Source organism: Salvelinus namaycush, chromosome 12 (assembly GCF_016432855.1).
Source record: "Salvelinus namaycush isolate Seneca chromosome 12, SaNama_1.0, whole genome shotgun sequence".
Taxonomy (NCBI): domain Eukaryota; kingdom Metazoa; phylum Chordata; class Actinopteri; order Salmoniformes; family Salmonidae; genus Salvelinus; species Salvelinus namaycush.
In genome coordinates this window covers 48,728,826-48,744,541 of record NC_052318.1, presented here as the reverse complement: position 1 = coordinate 48,744,541, position 15,716 = coordinate 48,728,826, and the positions used below count along the sequence as shown (strand labels likewise).

Here is a 15,716-nt window from a genome sequence, read left to right as displayed (position 1 = left end):
TGAGTAAGACCTTTAAACAGGTCAACATTCACAATGCCGCAGGACCAGACAAAATACCAGGACGTGTACTTCGCGCATGCGCTGACCAACTGGTAAGTGTCTTCACTGACATTTTCAACCTCTCCCTGTCTGAGTCTGTAATACCAACATGTTTCAAGCAGACCACCATAGTCCCTGTGCCAAAGAACACTAAGGTAACCTACCTAAATGACTACCGACCCATAGCACTCACGTCTGTAGCCATGAAATGTTTTGAAAGGCTGGTAGTGGCTCACATCAACACCATTATCCCAGAAACCCTAGACCAGGGGTGTCAAACTCAAATACCCAGTGGGCCAAAATGTAAAACCTGAACAAAGTCGCGGGCCAACATTGAACAAATTAACCTTTTAATATGGACCCAAACAAGTTTTGCTTTAACATTGAATATGGAACAAGCATCGCTTATTACCATACAATATATAATTTAATAGTGGAGACATGCAAAATCGAATTTCAAATGAAAAAACACATCAATGGCATTCATTTATTAAATAAATAAAATTTAAATAAAAATCGTATGCCTCTTTTCTATTTGCAGCCTTCTGATTTAAATACCAAAATAAACTTTTTCCACTGGCTAATAATTTTACAAATAAAATGATAATAAATTAATCAACCATTCAAGCCCATGCCTTGTAGCAAGAAAAAGTGCACAAAGAAAACGTTAATTATTGCACACTGATCTAATCTGATGTGCCCAAGCCAGATACCTGGCATCTCTTCTTGGATGCTAGTTCATCAATGTCTGGGCTCAGGCTCTGAGCTGAAGAAATCCTCAGTATCGAGCGAAGGTGTTCATCAGTCAGTCAGTCTCCTGTGAGTTGTTTTGGTCATCTTCATCGAGGAGAAAAGTTGCTCGCATAGATAAGTGCTGCCGAACATGGAGAGCATCTGAGCAGCTTGGGTGCGGAGCTGAGGCATTGTGTCAGGGATGAACCGTGGAAACTGTGCGGCGCCCACAGCATCATACTTTGACTTCAGCGTGTCGTTGCACTGGAGTTCAATCAGCTCCATTTGGATGTTGGTTGGTGCATTTTCCACATCAACTGCGAAGGGATTACTAAGCAGTTCAAACCTACATTTTTGGACATCGAAGTCGGCAAATCGCCGGCTAAACTCAGCGGCGAGAACACTGAGTTTTTCAGCAAACTGTGCGCATGGGAACACGGCGGTAGAGATCTGCGCTTTTATGGTTTGGCAGCAGGGAAAATGGCAAGGGTTTCCTTGCAGCATCTGATTCTCCCACAGGCACAGTTTAGTTTTAAAGGCCCTCACTGCAGCGTACATGTCTGTGATGATGCGCCCACGCCCCTGAAGCTGCAGGTTCAGCGCATCGAGATGGCTCGAGATGTCACAGAGAAAGGCCAGCTCACACAGAAACTTTTGCTCCCGGAGCTCTGCTGTATCCTTCCCTTTGGTTTCCAGGAATTGACATATTTCCTCACGCAGCTCGAAACATCTGTTCAGTACTTTTCCTCTGCTTAGCCATCTCACCTCTGTGTGATACGGCACGTCTGCGTATTCCGAACCACACTCCTCTAGAAAAAATTTAAACTGGCGGTGATTCAGACCTTTGGCTCTTATAAAGTTAACTACCTGTGTTACTGTGGTCATAACATGTTCCATCTTTAGGGCTTTGGCACACAGTGATTCCTGATGTATGATGCAGTGGTAAACAGTTAGCTCACCTGCACAGTTCTCTTCCCGCATCTTCTCCCGAACCCTGCCCACCAGTCCACTCTTTTTACCGCACATCGCTGGCGCACCATCTGTCGTTAATCCACCGAGTTTATCCCACGGCAGCTTTATTTCAGTTACACATTTGGAAACCTCCTCAAAGATTTCCTTTCCTGTGGTTGTGCCATGCATTGATTTGAATCCCAATAGCTCCTCCGTAACACACAGATTTGAGTCCACTCCACGGATGAAGACTGACAGCTGAGCAGTATCAGATGCGTCGCAGCTCTCATCCACAGCGAGGGAGAACGCAACGAAATCTTTTCCCTTTTCCATCAACTGGTCATACAGATTGGTGGCAAGATCACATGTGCGATCAGCTACTGTGTTCCTGCTCAGGCTCACGTTTGAAAATGCTTGCTTTTTCTCTGGGCATACGAGGTCACAAACTTTCATCATGCACTTTTTCACGAACTCTCCCTCATTAAAGGGCCGGGCTGATTTTGCGATCTCTGCTGCCACTATATAACTAGCCTTTACAGCAGCCTCACTTTGTGATGTGGCTTTTTTGAACATATTCTGTTGTGAAACCAAACTTCTTTTCATCTCCTCTACTTTCTGGCTCCTTTGAGTCATGTCCAGGTCCTTGTATTTGTCATGGTGTTTCGTTTCATAGTGTCGTCTAATGTTGTACTCCTTACTTACAGCCACGTTGACTCCACAAACAAGACAAACAGGTTTGTCTTTTACATATGTAAACAGATATTCTGCCTCCCACTTGTCCAGAAAGCTCCTGTTTTCTGCCTTTCTTTTCGCCATTTTTGGGAAGGGATAGCGCGCTGACAGTTGTAGCGTCTATGTTGCTATGACTACTGTCACAGAGGAGAGGGCGTTTCTGGGTCCTGTCCTGATTGGCGCGCGAAAACAACAGCAGAGCATCATGGGATTCGTAGTATTAGCGGTGAATGCGCTGTATAATACCGGCGGGCCAGCTCTAGTAGTAATTTGGTATTGTCTCGCGGGCCAAATATAATTACCCCGCGGGCCAAATTTGGCCAGAGTTTGACACCCATGCCCTAGACCCATTTCAATTTGCACACCGCACCAACAGATCCACAGATGATACAATCTCTATTGCACTCCACACTGCCCTTTCACACCTGGACAAAAGGAACACCTATGTGAGAATGCTGTTCATTGATTACAGCTTAGCGTTCAACACCATATTGCCCTCAAAGCTCATCACTAAGCTAAGGACCCTGGGACTAAACACCTCCCTCTGCAACTGGATCCTGGACTTCCTGACGGGGGACCCCCAGGTGGTAAGGGTAGGTAACAACACATCCTCCATGCTGATCATCAACACAGGGGCCCCTCGGGGGTTCGTGCTCAGTCCCCTTCTGTACTCCCTGTTCACTCATGACTGCACGGCCAGGCACGATTCCAACACCATTATTAAGTTAGCTGATGACACAACAGTGGTAGGCCTGATCAACGACAATGATGAGACAGCCTATAGGGTGGAGGTCAGAGACCTGACAGTGTAGTGCAAGGACACCAACCTCTCCCTCAACGTGATCAAGACAAAGGAGATGATTGTACACTACAGGAAAAGGAGGACCAAGCACGCCCTCATTCTCATCGACGAGCTGTAGTGTAGCAGGTTGAGAGCTTCAAGTTCCTTGGCGTCCACATCACCAACAAACTAACATGGTCCAAGCACACCAAGACAGTTGTGAAGAGTGCTCGATAAAACCTATTCCCCCTCAGGAGACTGAAAAGTTTTGGCATGGGTCCTCAGATCCTCAAAATGTTTTACAGCTGCACCATCGAGAGCATCCTGACGGGTTGCAACACTGCCTGGTATGGTAACTGCTTTGCCTCCTACCGGAAAGGAAGTACAGAGAGTAGTGCGTATGGCCCAGTACATCACAGAGGCCAAGCTTCTTGCCATCCAGGACCTCTATACCAGGCGGTGTCAGAGGAATGCCTTAAAAGTTGTCAAAGACTCCAGCCATCCTAGTCGTAGACTGTTCTCTCTGCTACCGCACGGCAAGCGGTAGCGGAGCGCCAAGTCTAGGTCCAAGAGGCTTCTAAACAGCTTCTACCCCCAAGCCATAAGACTCCTGAACAGCTAATCAAATGGCTACCCAGACTATTTGCAGTTTTCCTCTTCTACGCTGCTGCTACTCTTCGTTGTTATCTATGCATTGTCACTTTAATAACTCTACCTATATGTACCTATTAGCTCAATTACCTCGACACCAGTGCACTCTTACATTTTTGGGGGCTATTTTCTTAAAACTGCATTGATGGTTAAGGGCTTGTAGGTAAGCATTTCACTGTTGTATTTGGCACGTGACAAATAAGATTTGATTTGATTTTACACAAATATTAGCGTCTTAGCTCTTATTTTGGGAATCTAAAAACCAGTGCGAAATTAACCACTTTAAGCATTCAGCCTATTTTATGTATTTAACATACATATTGGACTTTACAGCCTAAGCTATGAAATAGGGTATAAAGTATCAGCCTACTTGGTGACACCCACAGAACCACTATTTTTGCACAAAAATGAATTCTCACACAAGTTTTCGAATACCAATGTCCATTCCGATATTCTAATATTCCTATAACGTATTCTATCAGCAGATGTTTCTGCATTAAAGCATACCGTAAGACAGTGTTTACAACATATCCTTCAGACGGTATTCATACCCCTTGACTTATTCCATATATGTTTTTGCATTACAGCCTGAATTCCGAATAGATTAAAAAAATTAAAAAATCACATGTACACATAATACCCCATTATGACAAAGTGAAAACAGGTTTTTAGAAATGTTATGCACATTTATTGAAAACTAAATACAGATATATCTAATTAACATAAGTATTCACATCCCTGAGTAAATACATGTTAGAATCACATTTGGCAGCGTTTACAATTCTGGGTCTTCCTGGGTAAGTCTCTAAGAGATTTACAAACCTGCATTGTACTATATTTTTCAAGTTGGTTGTTGATAATTGCTAGACAGCCATTTTCAAGCAGATTGAGGTCAAAACAGTAACTCGGCCACTCCGGTACATTCACTGTCTTCTTGGTAAACAACTCCAGTGTAGATTTGGACTTGTGTTTTAGGTTATTGACCAGCTGAAAGGTGAATTCATCTCCCAGTGTCTGGTGGAAAGCAGACTGAACCAGGTTTTCCTCTAGGATTTTGCTTGTGCTTAGCTCCATTCCTTATATTTTTCATCCTGAAAAACTCCTCAGTCCTTAACGATTACAAGCGTACCCATAACATGATGCAGCAACCACTATGCTTGAAAATATGGAGAGTGGAACTCAGTAATGTGTTGTATTGAATTTGCCCCAAACCTAACACTTTGTATTTAGGACAATTGATTTGCTTTGCCACATTTTATGCAGTATTATTTTAGTGCCTTGTTGCAAACAGGATGCATGTTTTGGAATATTTGTATTTTGTACAGGCTTCCTTCTTTTCACTCTGTCAATTAGGTTAATATTGTGGAGTAACTACCATGTTGTTGATCCATTCTCAGTTTTCTCCTATCACAGCCATTAAACTTTGTAACTGTTTTAAAGTCACCATTGGCCTCATGGTGAAATCCCTGCGTGATTTCCTTCCTTTCCAGCAACTGAGTTAGGAAGGATGCCTGTATCTTTGTAGTGACTGGGTGTTTTGATACACCATCCAAAGTGTAATTAAAAAACTTCACCATGCTCAAAGGGATATTCAAGGTATACTTTTTTATTCATACTCTTCTACCACTAGGTGCCCTTCTTTGTGAGGCATTGGAACACCTCCCTGGTCTTTGTGGTTGAATCTGTGTGTGAAATTCACTGCTCGACTGAGGGAACTTACAGATAATTGTATGTGTGGGGTACAGAGATGAGGAAGTCATTCAGAAATCATGTTAAAAACAATTATTGCACACAGAATGAGTCCATGCAACTTATGCGACTTGCTAATCACATTTTTGACTTTGTCAAAACAAAGTGGTTGAATACTTATTGACTCAAGACATTTCAGCTTTTCGTTGTTAATGAATTTGTAAAAAAAAGAAAGAAGAAAAACATAATTCCACTTTGACATTGTGGGCTATTGTGTGTAGGCCAGTGACACACAAATTCAATTTAATCAATTTAAAATGCAGGCTGTAAATCAACAAAATGTGGAAAAATAAATACTTTCTGAAGGCACTGTATGTTCCCATTGCAAACAAGAAAGTAAACATACTTTTTCAGCCAGCATTATTATAGTCTCTATGACCAACATGTCTTATATTTCAGTCAAACAGGCTATTCCAGACTACCATTTGTATTTGCCACCTGTTTTTAGTAAGGACGGGATACACACCCACACCGAGGGCAACAACAGTCACGTGCAGCTATAATATGCAGTAATGTAGCATAGGAAACAACAGTAAAATGCGGATATAATAAGCATTAATATGTAGCCTAGGAAACAACAGTAATATGCAGCTATATGCTGTAAAATGTAGCCTAGGAAACAACCGTAAAATGCGGATATAATAAGCATTAATATGTAGCCTAGGAAACAACAGTAATATGCAGCTGTATGCTGTAAAATGTAGCCTAGGAAACAACCGTAAAATGCAGCTATAATATGCAGTAATATGTAGCCTAGGAAACAGCAATCACATGCAGCTATAATACGCAGTAATATGTAGATTATGAAACAACTAATATGCCAACAGCTGGAGCCTAGGGAAAAACTGTCATATTCAGCTGTAGCCTAGGATACAAAAGTAATATGTAGCTGTAGGTTATAGATAAAGAGAATAACAAGATATAGGATTAACCTTTAAAGAGGAGAATAACCTTACCTGATACCTCAAGCTTTATTGGTGGCATGGCTTAGAACACTGCTGCTGCTTTGTGAATAATTCAGTGTGTTGAATTCAGTTAGCTACAGTGGTCTACTGTCCTTTTTTAGAGAAAGCTTTTTTTGCTGGTTGCTCTCTACACTGCACGCTAGTGAGCTACACACTGTACTGGCAGTCAATATGGAGGCGGTGCATTATATAATCCTGGCATATAACCCATTGCTGAGGAACAATGGGACAGGGAGGGGTGGAGAGAGTGGAAAGAGAGCCAGCATCATTCAGGGAGGAGAATACAGGGACAGTTATAGAACAGTCTCTTTTCTGACCTTCACACCAGGGTCGGGGGTTAATTTCAATGTATAGAGGCAGAGAACCATTGTGATAGGTCCTGTTTCACTGTAGTACTTTTTTTGTTTACTTCCTGAATTGAATGTAATGACTGCTTCTCACAGGCAATTCTTGTAGTTTTAAGCATTTTTTGATTTTCTTTTGCATGTTGTTGTGTAGTGCTTTTAGGCTTGAACTTGAACCTTTAGGCTAAGTCATCTTGTGGTGGGAAGTGATTATGACCACATTTGGGTTATTTGTACAGCTTACCTCACAGGGGCAAGGGTCAAATGAGTTTCATTGCTTTCATCCCACACACACAGACACACCTCTACTATTAGTATTCAACTCTTCTCTAATGGCACTATAATGAAAAATGCATAATAGTTCTCTGTATCTATATATCCACTGGACATTTAAACCAATATATTGTGTATTTTTTTAATCAACTGGAAGGATGCTGGCCTGTTCAAATTATGGATATCTGAAAAACATAAATACTTTTGTAATAAAATAAGAAAATGGACATAGAGAATAGACTGGTGGCAGTCAATGTGCTCTGGGGGTCTTCACTTTCCCCGGTTCAGTCAGTGGGTCAAACATATATGGCCGGACATATACTGTGTATGGGCTAAAGGCTACACGCAAAGACAGTGTAAACCTGTTACACGTTCAGATCATCTCTGATATACTAGCATACAACTCCCCCGTGTGGCTATTCAGATGATGGCTACATAGTGTAGTACAGTAGAACCTTGGGACATTTATTACTACTCCTTGAAAACCAATGCACAAATAAATAAAAATATTACTTAGAATGAAATAATGAAAAGAAAAATCCCTTATTAGGCTATACAGTCATTCTACACGGCCTTTGAATTCAGTTTTAGAAACACACTTTTGGTCAGTTTTTGTTTGAGGATCATGCGGCGAGCTATGCATGCCTAGTTTGTTAATTTACCCTAGCAGATGCTCTTATACAGTGGGGCAAAAAAGTATTTAGTCAGCCACCAATTGTGCAAGTTCTCCCACTTAAAAAGAGAGAGGCCTGTAATTTTCATCATAGGTACACTTCAACTATGACAGACAAAATTAGAAAAAAAAATCCAGAAAGTCACATTGTAGGATTTTTAATGAATTTATTTGCAAATTATGGTGGAAAATAAGTAATAAGTAAATAATATATGAATGAGCGATGGCCGAACGGCATAGGCAAGATGCAGTAGATGGTATAGAGTACAGTATATACATATGAGATGAGTAATGTATGGTATGTAAACATTATATAAGGTGGCATTGTTTAAAGTGGCTAGTGATACAGCCCAACAGGATGCTCTCGATTGTGCATCTGTAAAACTTTGTGAGTGTTTTTGGTGACAAGCCACATTTCTTCAGCCACCTGAGGTTGAAGAGGCGCTGCTGTTGCTCCTTCTTCACCACGCTGTCTGTGTGGGTGGACCCTTTCAGTTTGTCCGTGATGTGTACGCCGAGGAACTTAAAACTTTCCACCATCTCCACCACTGTCCCATCGATGTGGATAGGGGGCTGCTCGTTCTGCTGTTTCCTGAAGTCCACGATCATCTCCTTTGTTTTGTTGACATTGAGTGTGAGGTTATTTTCCTGACACCACACTCTGAGGGCCCTCACCTCCTCCCTGTAGGCTGTCTCGTCGTTGTTGGTAATCAAGCCTACCACTGTAGTGTCATCTGCAAACTTGATGATTGAGTTGGAGGTGTGCATGGCCACGCAGTCATGGGTGAACAGGGAGTACAGGAGAGGGCTGAGAATGCACCCTTGTGGGGCCCCAGTGTTGAGGATCAGCGGGGTGGAGATGTTGTTACCTACCCTCACCACCTGGGGGCGGCCCGTCAGGAAGTCCAAGACCCAGTTACACAGGTCAGGGTCGAGACCCAGGGTCTGATGACTAATGACGAGTTTGGAGGGTACTATGGTGTTAAATGCTGAGCTGTAGTCAATGAACAGCATTCTTACATAGGTATTTCTCTTGTCCAGATGGGTTAGGGCAGTGTGCAGTGTGATTGCGATTGCGTCGTCTGTGGACCTATTGGCGCGGTAGGCTGACTTTGTTTATTAAGTTCCTGATATCAAAGATGAAATTGTCCAGACATATGTGGCAAAACGTACACTGAATGATATGGTCCCTGTTCAGTGTCTGTACCTTCAGTGTGGTCTATATCCCCCACAGCATAGCAACGGCCTTGCGGATCCTCACATCATGGTAGCTGAAAAGGCAAACGGTCCCCATGGACGTGGTGAATAGGCCAGACTTTACCAGTTTTATCTTCAGGTCACCTTGGACATAGTATGTCAGCAATGCCCCTGTGATGCACAGAGCTGTTCTATACGGGTCAATAAAGCCCACTGCATGAACGTTACACTATATTATTCTGGGATGGGGTCAACTGGCGACATTTCAATTTGGGAAGTCAACTGAAATTCCATTTCTACTTTTCCTTGGAATGTAATTTCAGTTTTCAGATTCAAGTCTACCTTGAATTGACTGAATTGATCCCAACCCTGATATTCAGCCCAAAGCCCTTTTCAGGCCATAGTAGAGCCACCTTACCAGTGTCCATGGAGGGTGAGGGCAGCTGCCATAAAGTAGTCCAGCACTGGCCCAGGGTGCATGTAGGTGGAAAGTGAAACGACTAGCAGCAGTGGGCTCACAACACTCTCACCTGTCCAGTGCAGGGACGCAGCCTTGGAACCAGCAGCAGCTGCAAACAACACAGCAGAAAGGGAGATATTAGCTAGGCCTACCTCAGAGAAAGTAGAGACTCAGCGGCACCACGTTCACAGGCAATCAGAAATCATTTTTCAAATGAGACTCAGCAATGTGACTTGATGATGAGCACCAGTGTGCCAGAGAATGTGAGGCAAGAGGATGCACTCGTCAGCACCATCACAGATACTCCGAACAAATCTCAACAAATCTCAGTGCTTCAAAAAGCATGGAACAAACAACATATGCAAACATATCAAACGTAAACAGAAAGATGTGAGCAGGATGATGAGCGTGAGCAGCAGTGAATCCAAAGACATTGTCGACAGTGTGAAAAGAGAATGCACTCATCAGCACCATCAAGGATACTGTTGTCTGCGCATGAGGTAATGACGAGTCCAGTATTAAGTAAAGCTGGTCTTTTGAGGTCAATATTGATGAGTCTATCTTTAAGTAAAAAAGGTAATATATATTAAATGTTGATTAAGCAGATATTTTGTTTGTTGTTGTTGTATTTTACCCCCTTTTTCTCCCCAAATTTGTGATATCCAATTGCGATCCAATTACGATCTTGTCTCATCGCTGCAACTCCCCAATAGGCTCGGGAGAGGCGATGGTCGAGTCATGTGTCCTCCGAAACATGACCCGCCAAACTGCAGTCCTTAACACCTACTTAACCCGGAAGCCAGCTGCACCAATGTGTCGGAGGAAACATCATTCAACTGAAGACCGAAGTTAGCCTGCAGGTGTCCGGCCCGCCACAAGGAGTCGCTAGAGCGCGATGAGCCAAGTAAAGCCCTCCCCTGACCCGGACGACGCTGGGCCAATTGTGCGCCACCCTATGGGACTCCCGGTCATGACCAGTTGTGACACAGCCTGGGATCGATACCGGGTTTGTAGTGACGCCTCAAGCACTGCGATGCAGTGCCTTAGACCTCTGCGCCACTCGGAAGGCCAAGCAGATTATTTTTACATCAAGTTTTTATTATTTCAATGTATAGGATTCATACAATACATTTATAAAGTTTTAAAGATCCCCCCATCCCCCACCGACAATCTGATAGCATGTAAAATAAATAATGAGATAACAAATAAATGAATTTGACATAGTAAATCTACTGAACAATATATCATATAGCCTCAGAAATAGTGACAAATTATTCATACACATTCATGGATGTTTGGCCCGTTGGTTAAGAGCTCAGAAATGTCTGCTCCATGTGTCCAGAGTGGACACCTTGGCCCTGTGGATCCTGGCCATGGAGAGCTCCATAAGTACAATTTCCTTAATGTCAGCAGCCATTGGTGCAATGGTAACTGATGAGGTGGAATCCACCTTTGTAAACTCATTGGTTCCTGCCAACCACACTCTCTGTTGGCGCTCTGACAAGTGCAAATCAGAGTCATCACAAAGCAACATCACTATTGGATCTAATTGCATTACTTTATCTGTAAGTACAGAGATTACATCCTTGATTTACCCCCAGAATTCACCACCCCGGGAAATTCCACAGAACATGCTGAAAAGTACCAAGATCCCTTGTGGTTCAGAACTCACATAATGGCGATGGACTAAATACTCATGAGATGTCTTTTTTGAGGTGTTGGATAGGTTCTGTGGCACATTTTTTATGAATTATTTGGTGATTATTTGGTGATTGGATCTAGATGATCCAAATATATATTTTCCATACTGTCTCGCAATCTATTTGTCTGTTAGCAAGTGTAAAATCTTTTTCCCATACAGTGGATAGAGTTCATCGTTTTTGTGCTGCTAGTATTAATTGACTATAGATATCAGAAACAACTATTTTTGAGGGGCATCTGCCCCTGCTCCCCGGGGGACCGCATAGGCTTGCATGGATAGGCAAATTTGAAGGTAAAGACAACATTAAGGACACTGGCGGATTTCCTGGAAACTGAGGAGTCCATTCACATTGAATATGTCTTTGAAAGTATAAATACCCTCCTTAAACCAAGAATCTGATATACATGGTTTCTTACACACTGAGAATTCTTTATTATGCCATATTGGAGAGTATGAATGCCATTTAAGATTAGATCTCATATGCTTCTCTGTAGTTTTCAACGCATTTACTAAGTATGCTATAATGGGTCCAAAGAATAATGCAATTTTTTTGGGAGTAAATCAAGAAAATAGTAAATCTAATTGGAGAACGATTGACTCTTCTATAAGCACGCCAAGGAACAAAGGCCTCTGGGTTTAACCAGGTCTTCAGAAAATTCAGGTGATAAGATTTTTAATTTCTAAAATGTATGAAATTGTTTTTTCCCACATCAATCTTCACACAATACCACATAATGACAAAGCAAAAACAGGTTTTTAGACATTTTAGCATATTTAAAAAACTGAAATAAAACATTTACATAAGCATTCAGACCCTTTACTCAGTCCTTGGTTGAAGCACCATTGGCAGCGATTACAGCCTCAAGTCTTTTTGGATATGACGCAACAATCTTGACACACCTGTATTTGGAGTTTCTCCCATTCTTCTCCTCATATACTCTCAAGCTGTCAGGTTGGATGTGGAGCGTTGCTGGACAGCTATTTTCAGGTCTCTCCAGAGATGTTCGATCGGGTTCAAGTTCGGGCTCTGGCTGGGCCACTCAATGACATTCAGAGACTCGTCCCGAAGCCCCTCCTGCGTTGTCTTGGGTGTGTGCTTATGGTCGTTGTCCTGTTAGAAGGTGAACCTTCGCCCCATTCTGAGGTCCTGAGAGCCCTGGAGCAGCTTTTCATCAAGGATCTCTCTGCACTTTAATCCGTTCATCGTTCCCTCGATCCTGACTAGTCTCCCAGTCCCTGCCACTGAAAAACATTCCCACAGCATGATGCTGCCACCACCATGCTTCAACGTAGGGATGGTACCTGGTTTCCTCCAGACGGGACGCTTGGCATTCAGGCCAAAGAGTTATATCTCGGTTTCATCAGACCAGAAAATATTTTTTCTGATGGTCGGAGAGTCTTTAGGTGCCTTTTGGCAAACCAAGCGGGCTGTCATATGCCTTTTACTGAGGTGTGGCTTCCATCTGGCCACTCTACCACAAAGGCCTGATTGGTGGAGTGCTGCAGAGATGGCTGTACTTCTGGAATGTTCTCACATCTCCACAGAGGGGTTCTTGGTCACCTCCCTGACCAATGCCCTTCTCCCCTGATTGCTCAGTTTGGCCAGGGGGACAGCTCTAGGAAGAGTCTTCGTGGTTCAAAACCATTTTAAAATTATGGAGTCCACAGTGTTCTTTCTACAAATTTCTACAAACCTGTTTTCGCTTTGTCAATATTGGGTATTGTGTGTAGATTGCTGAGGATATTTTTTGTATTTAATCCATTTTAGAATAAGTCTGTAACGTAACAAAATACTGAATACTTTCTGAAGGCACTGTATGTAACTAAATCTGCCCTGTTTATCATATCCACTTTTTTCAATTGAAGGGGTAGATTGTGTTTATGTAGAAAAATCACCCCTTTAGATTTAGATATGAAGCAGGAAGCAGCTGCCAGTTTGTAGCACTTCTTTTGAAGTGTATGGACATCATCCTTTGAAAGATGTGTCTCTTGCAATAGAGAAATGTCAACTTTGTTCCTATGTAAGAAATCAAAACATTTAATTTGCTTATTTGGCTCATTTAAAGCCATCAGATTACAGGAAATTATCACTAAATTAGCCATGATCCATCTGTGGTGATGTGAATACCAGTTTGATGGATAGAAGGGGTCGTGTGTATGTATGTGCGTAGGATATCTATTGGTTAAAAGCGCATTCCAGCCGGTGTCAAATCTACAAGTTATCCCAGGCTAAATCTAAGTTACCACTGGGTAAATCTATGACGTTAAAATGCCTATTTACTCTGTTCCACCTGACTGTTCCAGTCTATCATAGTGCACTTTGCTTTATTACGGGAGACAATTTTTGTAAAATGTTTGTATCACTGCATTCTCTACCAGAAAGTTGGTTGGCCCGCTTTGATGTCACAGGTTGATACTGTTACGACTTCCGCCGAAGTCGGCTCCTCTCCTTGTTCGGGCGGCGTTCGGCGATCGACGTCACCGGCTTTCTAGCCATCGCCGCTCCATTTCTCATATGTCCATTTGTTTTGTCTTGTTCCATGTCTTGTTCCATTCATTCCATAATCACACTACATGTATTTAGTCCTCTGTTCCCCTCCATGTCTTTGTGTGTAATTGTTTATTGTTATGTGGATATTGTCAGGCGCTATACTTCTGTTATATTCCGTGTTTTTGGCACGTGCGTGTTTTTATGTGCTGTCGTTTTTGGACCGGAATTAAAGTGCGCCTGTTTACTTCACTCTGATCTCCTGCACCTGACTTCGCCTCCGTACACACCCCTAACAGATACATTGCTGTGTTTTCATTTATAAAGTCATTTCACAAAAAGTCTCACTGTACATTACCAAACTTTTTAGATACGAGTTACCACACCCGGTCTCAGGGATGGCTAACTCTAGAAATTCCTTTGGTCTCTTCTGAGTTAGGTAAATCAGCTTTTAGTTTTGCTGCACCTTACTTGTGGAACAATCTTCAAAATGTCCGCACACTTATTGATTTGGTGCCTCTAGGGCAATTCAGAAAGCTGATTGAGCACCTTATTATTGATGAATGTGTTTTTTTTTTTTACTGTGTTTTTCTTTCTGCTTGCATTTTAAATGTATATTTTGATGTGTGTTGTTTGTAATTCAGGGCTCATCTGTAAAAGAGACCTTAGTCTCAGTATGACTCCCTGATAAAATAAAAGGTACAAAAATAATAAGAATAAGAAATGGAAAGAGCAAGTGTGTATCAGTGTATAACACAGGCTCCACTCTCAAGTTAAAGTTGAACTTGTTGACTGATTAACCTGTTTGGCGTGCAAGCCCGACGTCGGTACACTTATGACAACAGCCAGCTCAAAGTGCAGGGCGCGAAATTCAAAAGATATTTTTTTTAAATATTTAACTTTCACACATTAACAAGTCCAATACAGCATATGAAAGGTACACATCTTGTGAATCAAGCCAACATGTCCGATTTTTAAAATGTTTTACAGGGAAGACAAAATATGTAAATCTATTAGCTAACCACGTTAGCAAAAGACACCACTTTTCTTACTCCATCAGTTTTTTACTCCATCAGTAGCTATCACAAATTCGACCAAATAAAGATATAAATAGCCACTAACCAAGAAACAACTTCATCAGATGACAGTCTGATAACATATTTATTGTATAGCATATGTTTTCTTAGAAAAATGTGCATATTTCAGGTATAAATCATAGTTTACATTGCAGCTACAGTCAGAAATTGCACCGAAAGCAGCCATAATATTTACAGACACCAACGTCAAATAACTAATTACTCATCATAAAACATTTCTGAAAAATACATAGTGTACAGCAATTGAAAGACAGGCATCTTGTGATTCCAGACAATATTTCCGATTTATCAAGTGTTTTACAGCGAAAACACAATATAGCGTTATATTAGCGTAGCCACAATAGCCAAAAACACAAGCAATTTCCCAGTAGCAAAAGTAAGCGATCGTAACAAACAGGCAAAAGATATAATTTTTGACTAACCTTGATTTTCTTCCTCAGGTGACAGTCCTATAACATCAGGTTATACATACACTTATGTTTTGTTCAAAAATGTGCATATTTAGAGCTGAAATCAGTGGTTACCCATTATGCTAACGTAGCTACTATTTCCCACAACGTTCGGATATTTTACTGACACTTTTTCTGACACACATATTCTGACCAAATAGCTATTCATAAACATAACTAAAAAATACATGTTGTATAGGAAATGATAGATCCATTAGTTATTAATGGAATCACAGTGTTAGAATTCTAAAAATAACTTCATTACGTTATGCAGCTTCGGTATAGCTTAGAGTAGCCAAAACGTTGGCCGCCCACGACTAGTACACAGTTCGACAGATATATGAAATAGCATCATAAAATGTTTCTTACTTTTGCTGATCTTTCATCAGAATGTTGGACAAGGTGTCCTTTGTCCAGAACAGTCGGTGTTTGG

At 41.7% G+C, this 15,716-nt stretch overlaps 1 protein-coding gene across 1 annotated transcript in view; it reads right to left on the bottom strand.

The window, feature by feature from the left end:
• Positions 1 to 6,734, bottom strand: part of bco2a (beta-carotene oxygenase 2a) — a 102,063-nt gene extending 95,329 nt beyond the window's left edge. Inside the window, exon 1 of the mRNA XM_039005962.1 lies at positions 6,592 to 6,734. Coding sequence (XP_038861890.1) covers positions 6,592 to 6,619 — 28 coding nt within the window. The 5' untranslated portion in view covers positions 6,620 to 6,734. The remainder of the gene's footprint in view (positions 1 to 6,591) is intronic.
• Positions 6,735 to 15,716: the final 8,982 nt, after the last annotated feature.